At 41.6% G+C, this 21874-nt stretch overlaps 1 protein-coding gene across 2 annotated transcripts in view; it reads right to left on the reverse strand.

The window, feature by feature from the left end:
* The window catches only part of NUP214 (nucleoporin 214), a 45186-nt gene that overhangs the window by 2268 nt on the left and 21044 nt on the right, over nucleotides 1-21874 (reverse strand). Inside the window, exons 23-33 of one of the 2 annotated variants that reach the window (XM_048051810.2) lie at nucleotides 21637-21798; nucleotides 20570-20678; nucleotides 17148-17223; nucleotides 16360-16468; nucleotides 15001-15103; nucleotides 12911-12984; nucleotides 9603-11369; nucleotides 8056-8126; nucleotides 7393-7540; nucleotides 5508-5657; nucleotides 3095-3266 (exon numbers count right to left, since the gene is read on the reverse strand). In XM_048051810.2, the coding sequence (XP_047907767.2) occupies nucleotides 3095-3266; nucleotides 5508-5657; nucleotides 7393-7540; nucleotides 8056-8126; nucleotides 9603-11369; nucleotides 12911-12984; nucleotides 15001-15103; nucleotides 16360-16468; nucleotides 17148-17223; nucleotides 20570-20678; nucleotides 21637-21798 (2941 nt within the window). Of the gene's footprint in view, nucleotides 1-3094; nucleotides 3267-5507; nucleotides 5658-7392; nucleotides 7544-8055; nucleotides 8127-9602; nucleotides 11370-12910; nucleotides 12985-15000; nucleotides 15104-16359; nucleotides 16469-17147; nucleotides 17224-20569; nucleotides 20679-21636; nucleotides 21799-21874 lie in introns of both variants that reach the window. The other variant, XM_048051800.2, reaches the window with a different exon arrangement.

Here is a 21874-nt window from a genome sequence, read left to right on the forward strand (position 1 = left end):
CCATTTGCTATGAGTTGCTCATGGCCAGAGCATAAAGCAGAGCCCAGCTGCAGAACTCAGAATTACAACTTTCGGATAGTGCTTTACCCACTGCCCACGTAAACTGTCTGCAGATTTCTCAATTCCTTTCTCTCCCCAGCCCCTTTTGAAGTACACAGAGCTCCAATGCTTTCCTGAAGATCTGCACCTACCTAGCACTTTTCCCCACCACTTTTGGATTATTTCCCTAATCGCTTTTGGGGACTGAAAAAAGAAATACATTTTTATATATGGAAATTGGTCTCTTCTCCACCCACTTCATCCAACCAAGCATTATAGAGCTATCAGCATGACACGCTAATGAGACCATGATATGCATTATAGTTCTCTGCCCCCCACATACACTTCCAATTCTGAACGTAAGAGGTGCACTCAAATAGAAGCTTCAAGTGTTTCTCTCTTAAACCAGGCAAAATGCAGACACAAACTATTCAAATGACAAGCTCCTCTAAAAGACCTGCAAGCACACAATGCTACGAGCACTAATACAGTACGAGTCCTGCTCTGCACAGACTGGGGGCCAAGTTAAATGGTGTTCCAGCTTTGCAAGGCTGTGCTTCACAGACACTGTCATTTCTGACAGAAAATATGAACCGACAGCACATTAACCCACCTCTCCATCCATCCAAATCTAGTAGATATTTAAAAAAAAAAAAGGCAACGAAAACATCAAAACATATCTTTCCAGATACAGGACAACCCTTGTAGCAGTGTGACAAGCAATTCACCTGGTAAAGGACGTCACCCCTCCTCTATCCTAGATGCAGCTGACTGTACACACTACTTCCATACACAGCATTAGCTGTTCTGGGTGGTTTAGTGATTTTATACCTCTGGCCCTGTTAACCAACCCCTGGACCTCTGGTCTGGTTCCTGACCCATGCAGCTTGCAGACTGCTTCAGCTCCGAACCTCAAACGTGATTTTCTCAGCAAGGACAGAACAGGTTTTGTTGGTTTTATTAAAAAGGGAGCCAGGTAGTGGTACGCATTTGAGAACAAGAGGCTTTTACAGTGCTCTGTCTCCTCAGGACTACGCCATGAAATACACAAATCATGTCTACTCGGTGAAAGGAAGCAGTGGTGAAAAGTGACATGGAAGTGTGGTTCAAACTACTTCTTCCAGCTGCAACTGTAAGAAGCTGTCTGTTGAAAAAAGCTAAGCACAGTAGAGAAGCAGTTTAGGCTATGGACTTTTTTTTTTTAAAACATATAAAAGACGTGAGATACAGTCATTGCCTAGTAACAATTTAAACCTATCTCACCCAGATTTTCAGGTCTTTTGTAAAGCTCCTACACAAAACTGAATTGAGAAGCACTTGAGGTTAGTTTATGAAAGCAAAACCTTTATTATCACAAACAGTCTGAATTTCAGACTTTACAGAAGTGCAGTGGTTTCTATTTTTGATACCTAAGTTATTTATCAAGTGACGCAGATTCTTCAGAACTGAAGGAGCAATGAACCACATATTTAAGTTAGCAAGGTGTTTTGAGGAGTTTGGAGCTAATATTGCACAACGTACTAGCAAGTAACTTCACTGGATGTGGGATTTTAAAAGTGTTGCACAGATGCTAAATTATACTCCAGAGTTAAACAATTGCTTAAAACTTTACAACAAGATTTGCAAACTCGTCTGGGGATTTTGCATACACTATTTTGAATTTTTTAAAGTGAAAATCAAATTCCTTAGGCAGTTCTGAAAATATCAGACCAAGGCTACACCTTTCTAATATAGAAGAAACTCCCCCAAACTTCCCACAAGTCAAGCCACTGAATTCTCTTTCTTGAGTCGGCAGACTCCTTATGCAAGACGTCCATTTGCATCTCTCTGCTCCTTGTTCTTTAAGCTTTAAGTTCCCATCTTTAAACTTCAAACATTTTATCTGAGTGCATCCAGTTTCAGCACAAAATCATGCAGCACAGTGGCTGAAAGTGGGAACTGAACAAAAATACCAATTGAACTGAAGTAAAGTCATCTCTACAAGCGCATCCTTCTTCGTGGGGATCTAATTAAGCTGCCTCTATTTTTACCTTTCCAAAGGGACTCGCCAATTTGCTGCACCAGAGTTCAGGATGTTGCTAAAGAACCTAGCTGAAGCCTCCCACAGCTCAAGGGTGCCCTGGCAGATGGGTATCTGCCCTCATGGGGGGATCAACAAGTACAGTTCAGGATGTTTAATGTGCCTTACGTAAAGGTAGTTCCTCCCAGAACCAAAGGCAAACACTTGTGAAATATGAAAACACTAGGACTGGGAAGATAACCCATTTCCTTTTTTCACTCCATGTTTTTCTGTTTTTAATTGAGTCTGTTCAGTCTGAATATAGGACATGATGGAGAGTTGCTTGCTGGTGGCCCAGTGGCGAAGAGGTGGGTTTGCTGCCTATTGCACAAGTCGCTTTGCAAGGTTTGAAATTCTCTATTCCTTCTTTATCTCAGTAAATAAAGCGCTGTCTACTTTGGTGCCAAGCACAAGCTTAAGAGGTAAAGAATCAGGTAAAAAACAATCAATGCGAGATAAACACAAATCACCCTGGGACCACCGGCTGTTACAAGTTCCTCCTCCCAGCCTCCAAAGGTGAGAGAACAGGCTGAATTCTCATTAGTATCTCCAGCCCAGATCTCACAAGTGGATAAGGTGACTAGACAGCGTCACAGACGATATTTGTTACTTTCCTTGCTTGGCATAATTTGTAGGTCTAGACTTGAACACATCAAGTGTGCACAGAAAATATTCCTGCCTCCACTTACACACATAAGATGACTCACATTCCCCCCCTTTCCCAATCGCTAAAGCTAAAGATTCAACAAAGTAGTTTCAGCATTAAAATGAGATCATACACATTATTTCCTTTGGGGTTAAGGTTTTTGGTTTATGCCATTTTCTTTTTTGATTTTTTTTTTCTGGGGCAGGGTGAAGGGGCGGAACAAGGACACTTAGAGCTTAGCATTCAATCACAGAATACATTCCTTACCTTACTGGAGAGGTAACTAAGCGTAAGAGCAGTTGTCATGCAAGGATATTACTTTCCCAAACCCTGGACCCTGGTTGGCTTACCCAAATCCTCCAGCGCTGGCTGCTGCTGTACCCTCGCCGAACACTTTGCCTCCCGTCGAGCCCAGAGGGCTTGAAAAGGTTGGGGCTGAACCGAATGCTGGCACCCCTCCAAACCCAGGGGATCCCCCAAAAGTGGGAGGGCTGCCAAACACTGGAGCAGCACCGAAGCCACCTGAGCAAAACAGAGGCAAAAAGGGGACAAGAATATCAAGTAAACAACAGTGCAGAAAGAAAGAAGAAAAATTAGATTTCCAAGTAGACAATCTCTACAACAGGGCTGTTCATCTTGTCACATGGCACGGTATTATTTTTAAAAGTAACTGCCACAGAGCTTCCAAACTGCAGGATAATTTGTTACGTAAGTCTGGGATAAGAAAAGTACCCAATACATGTAAAGAACTGCAACCAAATTAAGAGACTATCCACAGAGCACCACATTCTGGGCCTCTTGAACGCTTGAATATAAAATCAACTCGTTCTCCAGAGCTGTACTACAGGGTGGAATTATTCATGCTTGCACAGTGCAAAGGAATCTCTACTTGCTTTACATAAAAACACCAGTACTTAGCTGTGAGACAGCAAGCATGCACAATAATCAAGTTATAGTAAACATACATATAGCAGGTAATAATAGACTGATGTCTTTATTGTTATAAAAGACATCCATCCTTCAGCACAAAACTAGCACTTACCAAGAAAAAAATCTTAACTTAGGTAGTCAGTTTTAAAGTAAAGATCTGCTCATCACCACTTAGACAAGTTACTGTGCAAAGCAACTGCATATAAAAATGCAGGATTAAAAGCTTCTGCAAAGGCCAGCTTCATGAACGTTTGCTACCGTGTTTTGATAGTAGTGTTTTACCCTGGCTTCAGGTCTAAAGCCCTTCAAGGACATACAAGTTGCCTGAGGACAGAAAGTGACGCATAGAAGTGCTTAAACTGGAAGAACTCTCCAGTGTAATGGAGAAGCCTCCCCTCATCTCTTAAGATCAGAGCGTAAATACTAAGTTTGTTTTTGAGGTGCTCCAGTGATACAAGAAGATTCAGCAGACAGGTTATTATCTAATGCTGACTTAAGTGGTGGAAACGAAGAGGCAATGATTAAATGCCAGGAACTGCAAGATTCATGCAGGACATCAAGAACTGAACTCTGCCCTTGACAATTTTTGTTCAGGGTTTAGCCACCTTCTGCAGCTCTGAACCAGCTTTTACCCAGATGATTTTATTCTATGCTCATCTACTGATATTATTGGCCTGTTTCTAATTGACACTGTGGAATGCGAAGGACACCTGCTCTTTTGTTTGACTAGGGCTGAGGACTGGGATAGCACCGCACATTTTAATACCCTGGGTGAAATTCCAGTCCATGAGACAAGGTAATGGATACTGTTTGGCTGTAAACACAAAAGGTCTGGAAAAAAATAAATGCTAGGCCTGAATTATTTAAACATAGATCAGATATCTTGTTACCTCTAGCTCTAGGAAGTTGGAGTATTTATCACAGGGGCTGAAGCTTTGCTTGGGATACACTTTCATTTGCAATACATATTAACAATTTGTGAAGAAAGAAAAGTGAAATATCCAAGTAATGAATCCAGGAGAAAAGGGGATCCAAATCAAGTAAATCCTTCCACTGCAGTTGAGAGGGGAAGATGCACCATTTCTTCCAATATTTAGCAAATGTAACCAAACGTTGGAAGGATCTGATGGGCTCTTTTTAACTGGATGCTTCTTCTGCCCAAACCTCTCAAAAAAAAATCCCACCTCAAAAAAAAAATTGAAATTAAAATAATCAAAAGCAAGATTACAGTCATTGGGTAAAAGAAAATTAAGAGCATCCTTCAGCAATGCCCTTCTCCTCCTCTGGCAACAGAGGCAGATGGGAGGTATGCCTGAGACAAAAAACTCAGCCCGCTATCAAGTGGAATGCAACACTTAAGAGAAACCTTACAAATGGCTGCTGGATCTGATAGCATCATCATTATGCTCTCAGCCACTTCACTAACACAGAGCACAGCTCCTGTCAAAGCAGAGTGCTTCCTCTCAAAGCACTACTTCTCCAAAGGGAGTTCTTAAGCACCATTGTCTCAAGAGAATTTCAGAGATGACCAAGCCTTCCCCTGCTTCCCCCAGGGATGAAGCTTCAAAAGACACCCCTAGAGCAGAACACCACCTACCCTCACCAGTGTTCACTGTAAGAATGGTCTGAGGACAGAGGAGAGCTTTGCTCTCTCTGAACCTGTCTCTCCGTTTTTGCCTGATAATCAACAAAAACGAACATTTTGCCATTCAGTTCCAATGAACAACATATCACCACTACCCCTGAGTGTAGTGGGGGGGGCAGATGACAATAAAAAGAAAGGAAGGTTTGTGAGATTTCCTACATTTCATAAAGGGTGGGATGACAAGATACCTGCTTTGGTTGGACTAGAGAACCCAAAGCCTTGAGATGCCACGCTTCCTCCACCAGAGCTGAAAGTGCCTGTAGGCTTCTGGTCTCCAAAAGATGAGCTGCCAAATCCAAAGGTCTTGGCTCCACTGTTTCCAAATAAGCTAGAAGAATCTGGGGAGATGAAAAACATTTGTGAAGCTCGTAACGCACACCAATTTACCATTTAGCATCAAGACACAATCAAAATTTTTCTCTGGTGAATCACATGTTTTATTTCATTACAAAAACCAATACTACAATAAAGGAAGACTAAGTTAATGAGAATTGGGATTAATCGTTGAGGTCAGTGGATCATTAAAGATGTAATAAAATAAAGAGGTTTGCTCTCCCAAGACTTTAAGTGCTACTTTTAGCCACGTGCAGCTAATTCTACAACTTTTCTTTGTTCCCCTACTTTTACTTTTTAGCCACTGCTTCCCCTCCTTCATGCTTTCTAGCTGCTTGACTCCACACCTTCTGCTTTCCCTTACTGCCAAATCTAATTCGCAAGTGAGGAAATAAGAAAACTGGACAGCCTCAGTTAAAGAAAAGCCACAGCTAAGAAGTCATTACGAATAGCTGTTATGGCACACCAAGATATGTAACAACAGTAGATCTGCAAAAAGCTGCACAAGGAAGGCACGAGTGGGTCTCCTAGCATTTCAAACTAATTGCTACAGCAGACAACAGCATGTATGCATCTCAGCACAAATTTTAGATTATTACAAAGACCTGTTAATCCAGAAAACTCAAGACTAATGTATTTTTAACCTGAACCTGGCTATAAAAAAATAATTTTTACACTAGTTGGCAGTAATTGATTCTCGCTTTAACAGTTAATCGTTTATAGCTTCAAAGAAAGGATTTCTAACAGGCCCTTTACAGTCCCAGGTGCAAAGGAACTTGATGGTAACCTTACTGTATTCTTAGCTACTTTCCATGCCTCCTTTTGCTAGCTTGGTTGGCTGGTCAAGAAGCAACACGTGCCCGGTTTGGCATCTCAAGTGTAGATTGATTTAGCTAAAACACCCATATGGACTGTTGTCTCTTAGCTGGCAATTGGAGCAAAAGAAAGGACAAGTGCTGAGCTCCTCCTCCCAAAGAGGACTAATACAATTTCTCTCCTCTGCCCAGCTTTCCTGATGCTCGTAGAGTCTGCCTGTGAGAGAACCACCCAGTCTACCAAACCCGGATAAAAACTGGTAAAAGAAACTCTACAGTTCTGCGTTCTAACCAAAGCAGACACCCCCGAAACAATTGCTGAATGTATTTATTTCTCTTTACTAGGAACACGTGACTCAAAAAAAAAAATCAAATCTCCCGGACAAGAAAAATTAATGAGAGCGTTCTATGTATTATAGCAAGTTTTGATAAAATGTTATATGTGCTGCATACAGACAGACATTTTAAGGACAGAAAGCTGAAGAAACTGCCCATCCATCACATACATTGACTTGGCTTCACTTGAGCATGGGATTCAATGATTTTTACACTGTTAAGGCAGATGAGAAACAAAGAAAGCTTTCTAACTTGCGACAAAGTTGGAAACTGAAATTCAATTACAGGAATTTAGGGTATTTGATTTTAAAGAAGCACTTGGCCACAGAATTCCCTAAAGAACATAAATATTCTTCACACTTCTTGCATTTGCTTGTTTGTTGCAATTGCTGCCCTACTTGCTTTCCATGAACCTAGAAGAAAACCTACAGAAGAACACATCATGCATACTGTATGCCTCTGCTACCCCTACAAGCCTTTCATGTAAACACAGAGTTTAGTAAAAGACAAAGAACAGCAGAAAAACAGATGGGATCGCAAAGCAGATGGGAATCACGGCACATTTTGTATTCTTGTTTTCTTCACTTACTCTGGGAAGCTGCAGATCCAAATCCTCCACTGGAAGAACTGAAAGGATTCTTATTGGCTGCATCCTGACTTGGCTTTCCTCCCAAACCACTGAAGAAACCTCTCCCACCATTTCCAGCTCCAAACAGGCCTCCACTGGAAGAAGATGGCTGCTAGAACACAAGAAGGACAGAAAGGGGATTGTAAGAGAAGTCAAAGCAGCACATGCCCTCAGGGGTGATTTTCCTGTTTGGCCTATTCCCCTGAGCGTACGCAGGGGCTGAAGAACCAGCACACAGACTCTTCAAACACACAGTGCAATAATAAAATCTGACTTAAGTTACTCTCAGATCTCATCTACATAAGAAAATGTGCCTTTAAAGAAATCTCTATGCTGTCCAAGTAAGAACACTCCGTTTCCCATTTAGCAGGGAATAAAGGTTTATACTCTACCCCTTCCTTAACTTCCCTGTAACGTGCTCATCTCTCCGTACCCCTTGGAAAATATTTATGCAGGTGCTGCTTTGGTGCCTCCTACATTAGCAAATATCTTCAATACAGACAGGGACAATTTTTACTGACTATGTCATATTTGATCATTTTTTATTAGAAGCAGGTAGGGTACCCTGAACAAGTCCACTCTGTGTAACAGTCCCTTGTTTCTGCAAACGCAATAAATACTTGCCTGGCCAAAGACAGTGCCTCCAGTATTAGCTGCTTGCCCAAACACAGAACCTGTGTTGCTAGAACCAAAACCTGACAAGAAAAGAAAAGGAGAATAAATTAACAGAACTATTACGAGGATATAAGACAGTTCAGGAAGGTGACACTAGTCCAGAATAGGGAAACACCATGGGTATCCCGTGCCAAAACACATGGAAACAAACGGTGTTACCAAATGTACCTAGGTTGGCCAAATTTAAAGTATATGCCAACAAATAATGCATTCCATTGAAAGTTTATTTGAAAGTCATTGTCCTTTTCTCTCCAATTTAAAAACAAACAGAAAACAAAAGGCCTTTTCACTTGTGGGATTATTGTTACCAACATAAAAGAATTGGATTTCTGTTAACATTGCTGTAATAAGGTTGCAAGTCATGAACAAGCACTGTAGCATTTTGATTTCCCCTGTGTAGAGGGGATCTGAGCTTTGTTACCTAAAGATTTCTTTTATAGATAATGAAATGTTTTGATTAAAAAAAAGAACTCCCCATTCCATTTCCCAGTTCACTTAAATGTGCATTTTGTAATAAAACTTGCAGTTTCTATAATTAGGAACACCTTTCTCAAGCAGAGTTCACTTCCCCCTATTTAACTATTCTCTGTTACTGTAGTTAAAATGAACAAGCAGTTTGCCTGCAGTGCCATCATTTTTAATTAAATGAGCCTAATTAGTTTTTCTTCCTTGAAAATACATGTTCCCTATTATTACTATGTACTTTTCACTTTTTCCCTTGAAGGTCTCTAAAGATTTTAGAGACAAAGCTTTGGAAAAACACAACAATATATTGCAGCAACGGGGAGAACAAAAGGACTGACAAAGAAGGTTTGACCTCTGCAAGTATTCTATTTAACCGTGCAGACGGGTAGCGGATGGTTACATTACTGCTATATTTGAGGTGCTCCCAAATGCAAAAGCAGATTTAACACTGTAGTTCCTCATTATCCCATCATTTTGAAGGCTTAACGCATTTTTGCCGTCCCAGATCCTGATATAATAATATACCTGGCTATACATCCACTGTTGCGTGGACTCTGCAGCCCCATGAAACCAGCCCCCACTGCACCTGCATTCACTCCCTTCATTACGGCCTCAGGACTGCCTCAGTATGTCAGTGTAGCCATTTACAACACACTAGTTTGAGAACTTTTACACTATGTTGAATCCAACCCAATTCTTATGCCAATATACGACACAATATGTAATTCAAAATTAAGTCTAGATAGACTTGGAAGTATAAGAGGAAGGCAAGATTGAAAAGGCTACATTCAGTGGCCTCCTGATGAATATCAAAGCAGAGCAAAAGCTTCTTTGGTCTCCAACATTAGCTTCCTCCTCACGTGCACTGCAGCTCCTATTCTTACTAATTGAAAAAAATATATCAAGTGCCATAGGGGAAAAAAGGCATTAAAAAAAAAAAAGAGTCCTACTTTTCCCAATGATATACTGCTTTCTTACTTCAGTCAGACAGCACTGCTGGAATGCTGCATCTCCCTGCGGTTTGCTCTTACCTGAAGCTTGGCAGAAGCTGAACCCAGCAGATGACGTAGTAGTAGTAACGGCGGCAGTGTTACCAAAGACAGAGCCCCCTTGCCCAAAGGTGCTGCTCTGCCCAAACACCGGAGGGCTGGTTTGTCCAAACAACCCGCCCCCGGTGCTGGGGGATGGCTGTCCAAAGGAAAAGGAGCTCGCGCTGTTGGTGCTAGCCGGTGCTCCAAACACACTGCCACTGCTCGAGGCTGCTGTGGAAGCCGCCGGCTGGCCAAAAGCGGGCATTGTCCCAAATCCAGACTGGCTAAAGGTAAAACCACTCGAAGAACTGCTTGCCGGTTGCCCGAAAGTTGGTGCTTGCCCAAAGGCCGGCTGACCAAAGCCCCCGGTAGTGGTGGTGCCAAAAGCAGAAGTACCAAACCCCGTGCTGGCAGCCTGCGTGGTAGCGGTGGCAGTGGACAACGTACTGGTGGTGAGCTGCCCGAAGGGAGATGATGCTGTGGTACCTGCTGGTAGCTGTCCAAAAACTGATGGCGTGGAAGGAGCGGCAGTTGTATCACCAGTAGGCTGGCTAAACGCAGAGCCAGAAGAGCTCGAATTTGGAGGCTGAGCGAACACTGAGGAGCCTGCAGAAGTAGGGACAAACACAGACGCACCAACAGTTGGACTCTGAACACACGTGGCGACATCAGCAGCAGCAGCCAACGTGCTCGTTGGTTCTGCAGGAGAGGCAATGTTTGTCGCAGCGGTTGTTGCCGGGATGTTCTGATCTGGTGGGACGGATGCAGAGGCGGCAGAAGGCACCAGTGCCTTCAAATCACTTGTGGAAGCTGGAGTAGCAACAGCATCAGGCGGAGGTGCTACTGATGCGGTACTAGAATCCACAGCGCCGGTGTCCCCACCTGCTGCCTGGGGTAAAGAGGGTTCTTTGGTGGACTCCGAAAGCTGTACCTGTGGCTGTGGCAACTGTGTCATTGGAGGTGAAGACCCAGCTGCTACAGCTTCGTTTTCAGATGTTTTTTCTGAAGCTGGCAGTGATTTGGCATCCCCTCCACCCTTACTAGGAGCTGCCGCAGGGGCAGCAGTCTGTGACGAACTCAAGAAATTTCCAAATGAGAGGGACGTTGAAGCAGAGAGAGTGGAAGGGGTAGAGGTGGATGTGCTCATACTGTTTGCTTGCTGAAGACCAAATGAGAAGGCGGGTTTGTTTCCACTAGAGCCTCCAAGGTTAAATACCCCAGAAGACCCTGTGTTGGTTATCTGGATGTTGCCGAAGAGGCTGCCTGTAGCACTAGTGCTGACGGACGCGGTTGCTGTGCCAGCTGACGTGACTGACAACGAAGTGGCATCTCCAGCTTTTCCTAATGACAGGGGGGCACTGAAGGTAAACCCAGAAGGTATTGTTGATGCTTTAGTTGACTGTGTTCCTGCAACACCGATGGACGGTGCTTTTGTGGTAGTCTTGACGTTATCATCTACCTGACCAACACGTAGTCCTGAGAAGCTCCCAAGAGTTTCCCCAGACAGATTGCTCTGAAACAAGTGATCCCCTGGCTTAGGTGGAGAGAGATCCAACTTGCCAGAGGCTGCGGAGGGAGCAGAAGACATTGTTGCAGCAGGTTTGTTTGACTGAGTGCCATCTGCTGAAGAGCTACTTGCTGCCACGGTTCCTGAAGCACTTGCTGGCTTGAGGGACCCAAAAGCAAAGGAGCTTTCAGGGACTGCTCCAAATTTGGAACCCCCGGCAAGTGAAAACGAATCAGGCTGGTTGGACTCCTTAGCAGGGGCTGTCAGTGAAAGACAGAAGGTACAAATTGAGTTATGGTATGCAAAGCTCATTCATCTTTTTTTCAATAGCAGCAAGGTTTAGTGCTTTACAGATTGCAAGACAATGCTCTTACCTAAAAACCGTAATGCCTCCTGGCAAACAGATAACTGTCACTTCCATGTGCATTCGGTATTGTAACAGTGACATTTTCTGAAGCCTTTATGGACAGGGTTACAGTGACAAACACTGTTACTTCTATGCCCCAGCTTCCACTTAACCATCCTTTTTTCTTGAGTACAGACAACTTCCCTTTTCAACAGCCAGATAACAACATAAAGATCATTTACTTACAGACCATTTGTCAATAACACCATTTCTACCCTTTCTTACGTGGTTCAGCAAAACAATTCCTGACACTCACCACAGAATTCTATACAAAAACCAATGTCTCAGAACAGAATTTGGGTCATAAAAGTACTTTCAGTACTTCAAAAATCTTTGTCAGAATCAAATCTTTCTGTATGAATTCAACCATTTATAGAGCACTGAACACTGTTTCTATGCAGCCTGTTTTCAGCCTTGAAATACTAGAGAAAAACTCACAAATGTATTTGCCAAAGCACTTTTAAGATACACTGCTGTCCAACAGCGTGAAACTGCTGAAGTTTTAAGGGAGACTAAACCAGCTTTACTTGACGAACTGTCATTTCATTTCTGACCACCACTGAAATTCTGAGATGAAGACATTGCATTGGTGTTTGAACCAGGGATCAGTCTGGACAAGATACAGGAAATCTGCATAGAGATCAAGTCAATGAACAAAAAGTTCTTAGCACTGGCACTACCCTTGTCTTTTACCCTATATTATTACCAACACTGAAAAAAGCATCATTTGTTTCCTTCTGGGGCACTGAAATTCCTCCTGATCTTCTTCCATCACCAACTAACAAAAGCAAAGGCACTTCTGCGATAGAGTAGAGTAAGGTAACTGCCCTCACCCAATGCTGTGCTTTACAGGTCTGTTTCCTGCCCCTCCCAATCCTCCTTTAATCTGTGTTATTTACTTAACCTTTTATGCTAACTTAATCTTCAAGTTTTAAGCCATATTAGTTCCCTCTGCTTAAGGTCAGTGGAATATTAGTAGCATTGCTGTGGCCGACCGTCTAAGGATATAAGAAAGCCAAGATTTGTTGCAAGAGGTTATCTTTTATTAGAGTAACCGACAGCATTGGAGGGGAGGGAGGGTGGGAGGAAGACTTTTGAGCATACAATCTCTTTTTCAAGGCTGAAACTAGAGGCAGTAAACTTCTAGATTTTCATAAACTAGTACCTCCTGGATGCTCTTGGCAGCAAATATTTTGCTTACTTTTAATTGAAAAGCAGGTGGCCTAAATTCTTGTCCATTACAGGGCATAATTCAACATACGTATACAATGTTATTGCAGATATTGCAATTTTAGTAATAGAAGTGCAACATAAAACAAGAACCAAATGAATTAGGAAGAGTAAGCATTCTCTTAGCAGAGAAGAGATTTTGTCTGCACATTCTTCCAAACTAACCTTGTGAGGAAGCGAGGCTGGGCAGCGTCGGTGATGAAGAAGCTGATGTGATAACGCCAAAATTAAACCCAGACCTAGCAGGAAAGAGGAGAAAGGGAAAGAATGACTTTGAGACTGAAGTGTTGAAACTTCCAACCTTATGATTAACACAATGCTGAGCCTCAGATTTCCTGTACAAGTTTGTACTAAGTCAGACACATAGGCACATGTGCGCAAGAACAGTTTTTCCAACTAGACAGAGAAGCATGCATGCAGACTGGCTTCCATTTGCTTCCCCTCCGACAAATCTTCTAGAGGGCTGAAGACAGTCAGAATTGAGAAGTTTTATGATCGTCTCTCATCCTCCCATATTCTTTCATTTCTGCTGTATATTTCTTCCCCATTAAACTCAGGAGCTAAACAATGAACTAAACCCTTCTAACTTCTGGAAGACTACCTACAGCAGGAGCTATAGCAGTGACTACAGCTTACTTAAAATTTAAAAACCTGAATGGTAAGGGAGTGCATGTATGAAAGGGAATAACTGGACACTACCGTCCTTTGAAAAGGAGATCACTCGTAGCAAAACAAATTTAGTTTCCATGACTGTTTAACACTTAAAATACTATGTCTTGCAAAAATACTGTGTTTTTTCACAATGAGCACTGGAGTCCTCCAGAGACCTTCATTCCCCAAGGCTTTTTAAGCTTTCACACTGCTTTGTCCTCTGATTCTCAACGGCCAGCTCCTGATAGTCAGAATGTGTAAGACACCACAAACAACAGCACTGTATTTAGTATATGGTTTACAGACTGAGGCACTGCAGCCTAGAACAAAGGCAGGGTTTGTTTGGTTTTTGAATCTGAATTTCAGTGTTTCAAGAAGACTATTTTAGCCTTTTGAAGAGTACTGCAAGGTGTTTAGATAACACCCACTTGACAAACAATGTAGAAATGATTAAGATTGAAAGAAAAATCATTTGAAAGTATGTGTGTGTTCTGAAATGTTTGGTGTTACCTGCTTCATAAAGAGAAACTTCAGTATTAGATAGCTAAACATGCAGAATTCCAAACAGTTATTTCAAAGGAGTCACCCCTCTTCCCCAAAGATACAATACAATCAAAGAAATATTTTTTTCAATCCCTGCAAAACAATCTGTAAGAGAGGTTTCGGAGTAACTTTATGTTCATAACACGTGCCTTGCTTTGTATTACTGTTATGTAACACAAATCACGAGATGGCACAGTGACTCTTTAGTCACCTTCATGAATAGACTACTTTTCAAGCCACAACATGGAATTTGTTTTGTTATTTCAAAATAAAAAAAAGCAATTCAGCAAGTTTGAACATTAGCACAAATTTCAAGTCCTAATTGTGATTTCCAGCACTTCTGTATCTCAAAGCTTTTGCAAACACTGGAAACCTATATAGGTATGTCCAGGTTAGAAAAAATATCACTCTCTTTGGAAACCATCTTCAGAGGTGATGAGTGTTAATATGATCATATCCAATTTCTTCCCTTTCTTCTCTGTAAGAAGAAACTTCCAAGGTTCAACCTCTTCTCTTGTCACTGTAAAGCCAAAGTTCATTCTCACACATCCCTGCACAACTTGCTTGGGATGCTTTTCCTGCTACTGCTCTTTGTTCACTAAATTGAGAACGGAGTTTTAAACCAGCTGAGGTCTTTTTCCTCTTCCTTAACCCCAAGATACAAGATGCACAGTGTATGTTCTCTGACTCTATGAGATGTGGTGACTTGCAATCAAAGACAGGCAGTGAACCCAGTGCATTCGACCAAGAGCTAGTGCTTTCACCACAGTCATGTTGCTCTAATCTCAAATCATCACCTGGCAACCTACCAGATAGCCAAGAAATACCACTATACACAGTGTATGATTTGTTCAACAGCCCACTATAAATAAAACAGTTTAGCCTTATTTGCTCTTGATTTTCTTGATTAGCTACAGACTGAAAAGTTCAAAGTGAGAAAACATCATGTCAACTTCTCACAGAATTTCAATATTATGCAGCTTGTAGGTAACACTTGCTGGAACAGCTGACACACTCATACTTAACGTCAACTACAAAGAAATATTAAACTTCTTACGGACCCCACAGAAGAAAACGAGAATGCCTTGTTGAGCTGCGCAGTTGTTGCTGGTACTGATGTCACTGTAGAAGTCACAGCTGTAACTGTTTTTACTGTCCCTTGTCCTGTAAGTCACAAGAGGAAACATTACAAAAAAGATGACAGCAGCATGTCATCCAGCTACAAAAAAGGAAGGAATAGTTTCCATACAGTCTGCAATTTTATCAATTGGAAACAAAGGGGCTTTGCCACTTTAAGTCATATTTGTGCACAGAAACATTCCTGATGGTGTTACAACAACACAGAATATCTGAATTATTTTGAAGATGTAAGGCAATACCATATCTGATTAAAGCAAAGCAAGGTCTCACTATCTTGACAACAAAAATTAAATAATAAAAGCAAGAAATACTTGGTAAAATCTCTCATCAACATATCAAAACACATTTCAAATAAAAAGAAAACGGAGCAAATTCAGGAGCTGACGTTTTCAATAAACCAAAATTTAAGAAGTGTTTGCTACAATCAAATACGAGACTTAGCTATTTTTGCTGCTTCTCACCCCTGGCTAAAAGGCAACCTACATCCACAGATTAAAGTCAGAAAAGCAATAGAGATGAATTTCAGACATTTATGCAAGAGGCTTATAAAACCATGTCCAATGCAAGCTTTATCATCTAATACACATTAAAAATCAATTCCTTTCTTCCCTGAGTTTCCTCTTCCCTCTGTGCTAAATGATCATTCCTTTCCTTGTAAGCTTCTAAACAAAGTGTGTAAGACTACAGTATCTGAATTGGTTCTAAAGTTGGTCCTACAGCCTAGTACTCAGCAGAGCCAGCACCCAACTTAACTCATTTCAGGCAAGTACATGCAAGCTTAAGTCGGGTATTCCTACGGTGCTGAAACCTATAGTATAGAAATACTCAAGTCAGACACAGCATAAAGGAAAACTATTCCTGTTACTTCAGGATGTAATCACTTTCCTGAAAGAATGCAGGAACTTTTCATGTTTAAAAAATAAAATGGCAAAGACAGATGCTTTTCATTTGCTGTCAAACAACAGCAGCCTTTGGTTTGAGGCGCTTTCACCATTACCTGTTAAAGGTTACAGATTCCGAGACCACTTTGAAAGAGGAATCTGAATTCTAGGATCACTGAATTCTAGATGCAGGCACTCAGACAAAACACAGGGCTGTACACAATACCTCTTCCCTGCCATTCTGTACTTTTTTTCAAATTCTCCTCCTCAACATTAGCATAGCAGCCTCTCCATGGAGGCAGATCTTTTTTTCCCCATCTTCCTTCTCTGGACTGCACACCCTGGCAGGTGGCAAGAGACACTCAGGCCTTAATTCTGTCTCCACCATGGACAACTCACCTGAGATTTTGTTGCCAGATGACGTTGGACCAGGTGTAGATGCCATAGGACAAGGTGCAGACACAGAGGAAGGTAGAGTTTGTCCCTTCAGTGAGCTTGCTAGAGGTGTCTAAAAACAAAAATACTAGGTCAACACAATCTGAGCATTAACAAAGGCCCTTCTGATCTTGGTCTGATATGATGAGAGTCAGGCAAAGACTTGAGAATGAACTAGAGCAAATACTTGGCAGAACCTCCCATCTTGGGTCCAGATGTCTTCACAGTTAAATACAGGGTCAATACTCAACTTTTTCAACAAGTCTCTTCCAGAGGCTGGTAAGTCTCCATGTGCAACTGCTCACTGCTTCCAGGAGACAGAGACTGTTGGCATGGTTTTCCAATGTGTGGGAATAAAGCCTAGCAGCTTGTCCACCATTAAGAAACGTTTTCAATAAGATATACAGGATAGGGAAACTGTCTCCCTTGATTACCTGGCAATTCTTTTTGGTGGAATTTGAGTATATTTAACACAGTTTCCATTGTTGTTACTTGCAACCCTTACTGATGCAAGGCCATGGGCATTGGAAAGCTGCAAGATTCTTCCAAAGAAAGAAAAGGCAAGACATAACAAAGATAAACCAGACACCACCCTGTCAAGGTCACAGATAAATAAATGCTTTGCCAAGAATGCATTGCAAGCTGTGAAAAGAGATTGTTAGATTACCTGTTCACCAACAATTACACCCCAAACTTTACCGAACATGCCCGGGTACAGTAAGCCAAAGGAAAAGAGCTCTATACCAAGATACCTGTTTAGCTTGATTTGTAGCAACAGTTGCCAAAACCTGGTGGACTGCCTGGGCTGCAGAGTGAGGAACCGATGATCTTAAAAAGAAAAATTAAAATGTTAAATGAATGATTATTCTAAAAGTAATTTTCTTGCCTCTCAAAAAGCACAGCTTCCAGAAGTCTCAAACCACCATTGTTATTAAAGATTCCACACACAACTCCAAATGAACAAATCTGATTAGGGAATAAACCTCTTAAATGAATCAGCCACATTTAACAAAGGAAGACTGCAAATGCATTTAAAGCTCTAGACTTAAGCGATCAAGTCTTCTCCGCATACTCTCATCTCTGAAGAGAGTCAAGCCTTTCTATTTTATGAGCATCCGATGAAAAATCAGCAGGTAAGGGGATTACAATTTTATGCCTAGTGGATAACAAATGTAAGAAGCTTCCTTTATAGTGCAGAGCCCAGACAAGTGTATGCAAGTACATGCAACTCTCAGAAATGCTGAGCAAGGTGCCAAAGGTATGGGAAGAAGAAAAAAAAAAAATAGCACTTCATGTCTTTGAAGTGTAGTATAAGAATTAATGAAGTCATGACAAGAAGTGTGATAAGACTAACCTATATTCTCCAACTTAAGTTTGGAATTTTGACCATGAAATAAACTGTACAGCAGAGTCCACAGACAATTACTGCAGCGTAACAGCTGCTTCTAAGGTGAAGCACCCTACATGCTGTGGGCCATAAATGCAGTTAATCACTATAACTTGAGAACAACCATCTAGTTTTAACATCTCCTCAAGTCTATGGCTCACCAGCTTAAATGGATAGTGCCAGAAGCCTCCAGAAGCATAACGAATTCAACACTTGATTGCATTTTCTTGGTCTCTTACCCAAGTAGAGTCTTTCTGTCTTGACACAGGCCAGGTGTTCCCTAATGCAATAAGCAATCTCTGTCCTATAGAAAGGGCCAATATCACAAACCCCAGACAGTATGTGAATCTGGGCATTAAAAGTTTTGTTTCTCATAAAGCATGAGAACTCCCAGATTGCATCAACTATTTGGTCAGCTACAGGCTAGCTCGTAGAAATTTCCTACTGTATTCCAAAGGAAGAGGACACCTGCATGCAACAATGATTTATCTCAGATCAAGTTTTGTGTCTTAAAGAGCTTCGCATTCCTATTAAGTCCTTCCTTCCAGCAACGAGATCTCTTTGTGTTGCATGGCCTGGATTTGCCCTCTGCCCAGAGGAAAAGTGTAAGAGCACACATTTGAGAAGTTTCAGATTATCACTGGAAAGAGACCGGTTTGGGAAGATGCAGCTCTAAATTTCAAGTTCATACAAACCCCAGACAAAGAATGAAACACAGAAGGTCTGTGAAATTCATGATAGGGAGGCACCTTTTTCCCAGAAAGGTCTCAAGGTCACTTGACCCACAGCTTCTCTGACAATAAAAAGGCTGGTTTTGATTTCAGTTTGAAGACTTTATATGAATAATTGGACTGGGACCACCAACATACCTAGTCACAAGCCACTGCACAACTGATAACAACTGAAAAATCATTACTGTTTAACAACCTGAAGCGTGTGCTGTGGTGGCGAAAGACAGCCAGTATGTCTGAAGTAGCAAAAACTAATGAATTAACTTTGCTAGGTGAATGCTCTTTATTTTAGTGCTCAATCTGACTGGCAGGCACAGGTTCATTTGGGTAGATTTTTTAGTTAGTACATTTTTATGAGGTCAGCTGTAAAATAAGACTGTAAAAAGCCTTCAAGATATCTAACTATCTGGTGCTCTGCACATTAGAGAGATCAGTTGATACTGTGAGTCTAAAGCTTTTTGGAAGTAAGACAGGTCTTTATCTACAGTTCAAGTGAACTCCAGTCTCAGATATGTATCTCTCACTCATGGCCTTGTCTACACACAGCCAGCACTCTTTACCTTTTTCATTGTAGATTTGATGGAGACAGGAGACTCTTTAAAACAATTTTACAGACAACCCATTTAAAGCAGGCGGAGAACTCTTTCCTGCCATGACACTTTTTAGGAAAATATGTCAAGCAGAGCTGTTGGAAAATTTAACTTTCAAAACATACTACGTCCACACACACACCCTCCACCAGTTTACCACTTTTAGGAGAAAATACAATAGTAAAAACAACCCAAACTGTTTCCCAATTAAAATGCAGAAGAATCCCTGGCTTAACTTTCAAGGTCATCAGTTGAGTTCCACCAGTGTAAGACTGTTCCATTTTTTGAAAGGCTGCATCACAAGAATTTCATTTTCTTCTTTGACACTGAAGAGTATACACACTTGTTTGAAAACCAGAAATAAAGTAATAACAGAAGTCATGCCGAGAGCTGCAGGTATAGCCCACAATTATGTGGGCAAAGCATTTGCAGCTCCACATGGACTTTAATCAGACATACATGGCGATTTATCCTGGTTTTAATGCCTTTGCACTACGACATAAGTGCACTAACACCAACTTTGCTCAAGACTTTTCAGCAATGCCCTTGCCATTCCAGCCCAGAAAAAGCTGCATATTATCTTGGTCTTAAGCAATGGCAGGAACATCGAGCAAAGACAGTTTCAAGGTCAGTACCACGACAGGGAAAGAGACTAGTGCTGTGGCTGATGACAGAGCCTGTTGATAAGACAGACATCTCTGGAATGAGCTGAGCTGGCTGTTGTCTGTAGGAGGCAGAGAGCAGGAAAGCCAAGAGTTACAGCTAACTCATGAAAAATCTTAAATTCAATGTTAAATTCCTGAAGCCAACATTCACAATTTCCTCACGAGGATGACAGCTTTGCAGCTCCATATTTTTCCAAATTGATCAGCCTCTATTGACACCCAGCCCTTCAGTCAAGATTCTTATGTCAAGAAATTGAATACAAGCTTCAAAAGAAGCAAGAGTGCAGTTCTCCTTCCCTCTGTGTGAGAGTCAGGGAACAGAAAGGAGAGGCTTAACCCCAGAGGTTTTCTCTGTAACAGACAAGGAAGTAGAAAGAACAGCATCTGGACTGCTTAAGCCCACAGACCAAGGGCAGTGACAGAGAGGTGCACTTCCCTTACAGAAAGAGGCAGAACAGTACCAGTGACTGGAGAGATACCAGATCCAAAGCGTGCGTTAACAATTAAAGCACTAGATCCCAACAGGAGGGAATGCACTAAAATGCGTTTCATAGACTAACAGAAAAGGATGTTAATACTGGTCTTGTTGTTTGTTCATGCCAAACATTAGCAAATCCTTGAATGACACGGAAAGAAAATATTTCTTCCTTTCATTACACAAACTCAAGGCTTAACGTAAACTGGATACATTTAGAGTTAAGTCAGAATACATAAAATACTACTGCTGCTCCCCACTGGTGTATGTGCTCTATTGCAAATATCAGCAAAGGCTACCAGAAAAAAAGGGGAGAACCCACTTACCCTATTACTGCAGAGACAGCTGGAGTCAATGCACCAGTCTTCAGTTCTCGCACATTTACCACCTGAGGAACGTTTTTCAGAGTTGATTCAGTCAAGGAGGTGCTTACAGCTTTAAGGAAAAAAAAAGGGGGTAAATATCTTCTCCACATTAAGCATTGCAATCAATATGGTGTCTCAGAGTAATGCCAGAAGAAACCCAGGCAAGTTTCTAGAAGGTATATGGTATACCTGGCCCAAACTGTTGGCCATCTCAGCCTTCAGTAAGGACACTAAAGAAGCGGCCAGCTTCTCACAGAGCTTGTACATTTTTCCTTGTTGGCTGTCCAAATCTAATTATACTTACTAACTGTCCCTTACCTACATCATAACATCTTGGGTTAACAGAAATGACCTATCTAATTACACCCCAGCCTCTGCCAGAATTCACAACATTAGTCCATTTTGTGCACTTATGCTCTCCTTGGGCAAGGAAAATAAACTAAATTAATTCTTCTACCAGTAACTGAATTTTGTTTCTTTTCTGCACTGATGTTACAATACTGGGGAAGCATCCAGAATTGTCTAAAACCAAACAAAAAAAAAAGCTTAAACCTTTCTCCTATCAACTCAAAACCTTACAAGCGTACCCAAAGCTTACCTCAACAGTTTAACTTTTCAGTATTAAAATATACTGTTTTACAGTACACATTGGTAATTGCATAGCTAACAAAAAGAGCTATTAGTTTGGGCCAGTAACATCATTCCTCTGCTTTCCAACAGTGTCTAGAGTTTCTTGCATACAGATCAATTGGTTCTCCAGCTGTGAAAGAATCTCTTAAGTCATTGACTTCTCCGGGAGAGCACAGACCAGAAGGAGTACAATGAAACATCAAGTGAGAGTTTTTCAGGCATTTTGTACTAGTAGCTTACAGGAGGAAGGAAGACAAAAAAAGACTGGATAGCTCAGAGGCTGCAACATATAGAGATGTGTTGCACTGTGATGGTCTTTTCCTTTTCAAGCACTAAATTCCTGTGAAATTCACATTCAAATGCTCAGAGGTCACTTGGATAATTAGCCATCCTTTTACCTGGGGCCTGGCTAGCCATCTGCCTCCGCAGAGCTGCTGCAGCAGCTGCTTGTGGTGCTGGAACAGTGACAGTGGGCGCAGGGGCCCCATGTTTCACAGTCTTTGTTGCAAGCATTGTACTGTCTGCCCCTTGTGGTATGATTCTGTTTGAAGATGCAGGCACTACAAATGCAAACAAAAATATTACAGCTCATTGTATCTCCTCAACTCAGAAAGACGTGAAGGCCTTTAATGAACT

This window comes from Anser cygnoides, chromosome 20 (genome assembly GCF_040182565.1).
Source record: "Anser cygnoides isolate HZ-2024a breed goose chromosome 20, Taihu_goose_T2T_genome, whole genome shotgun sequence".
In the NCBI taxonomy this organism is placed as follows: domain Eukaryota; kingdom Metazoa; phylum Chordata; class Aves; order Anseriformes; family Anatidae; genus Anser; species Anser cygnoides.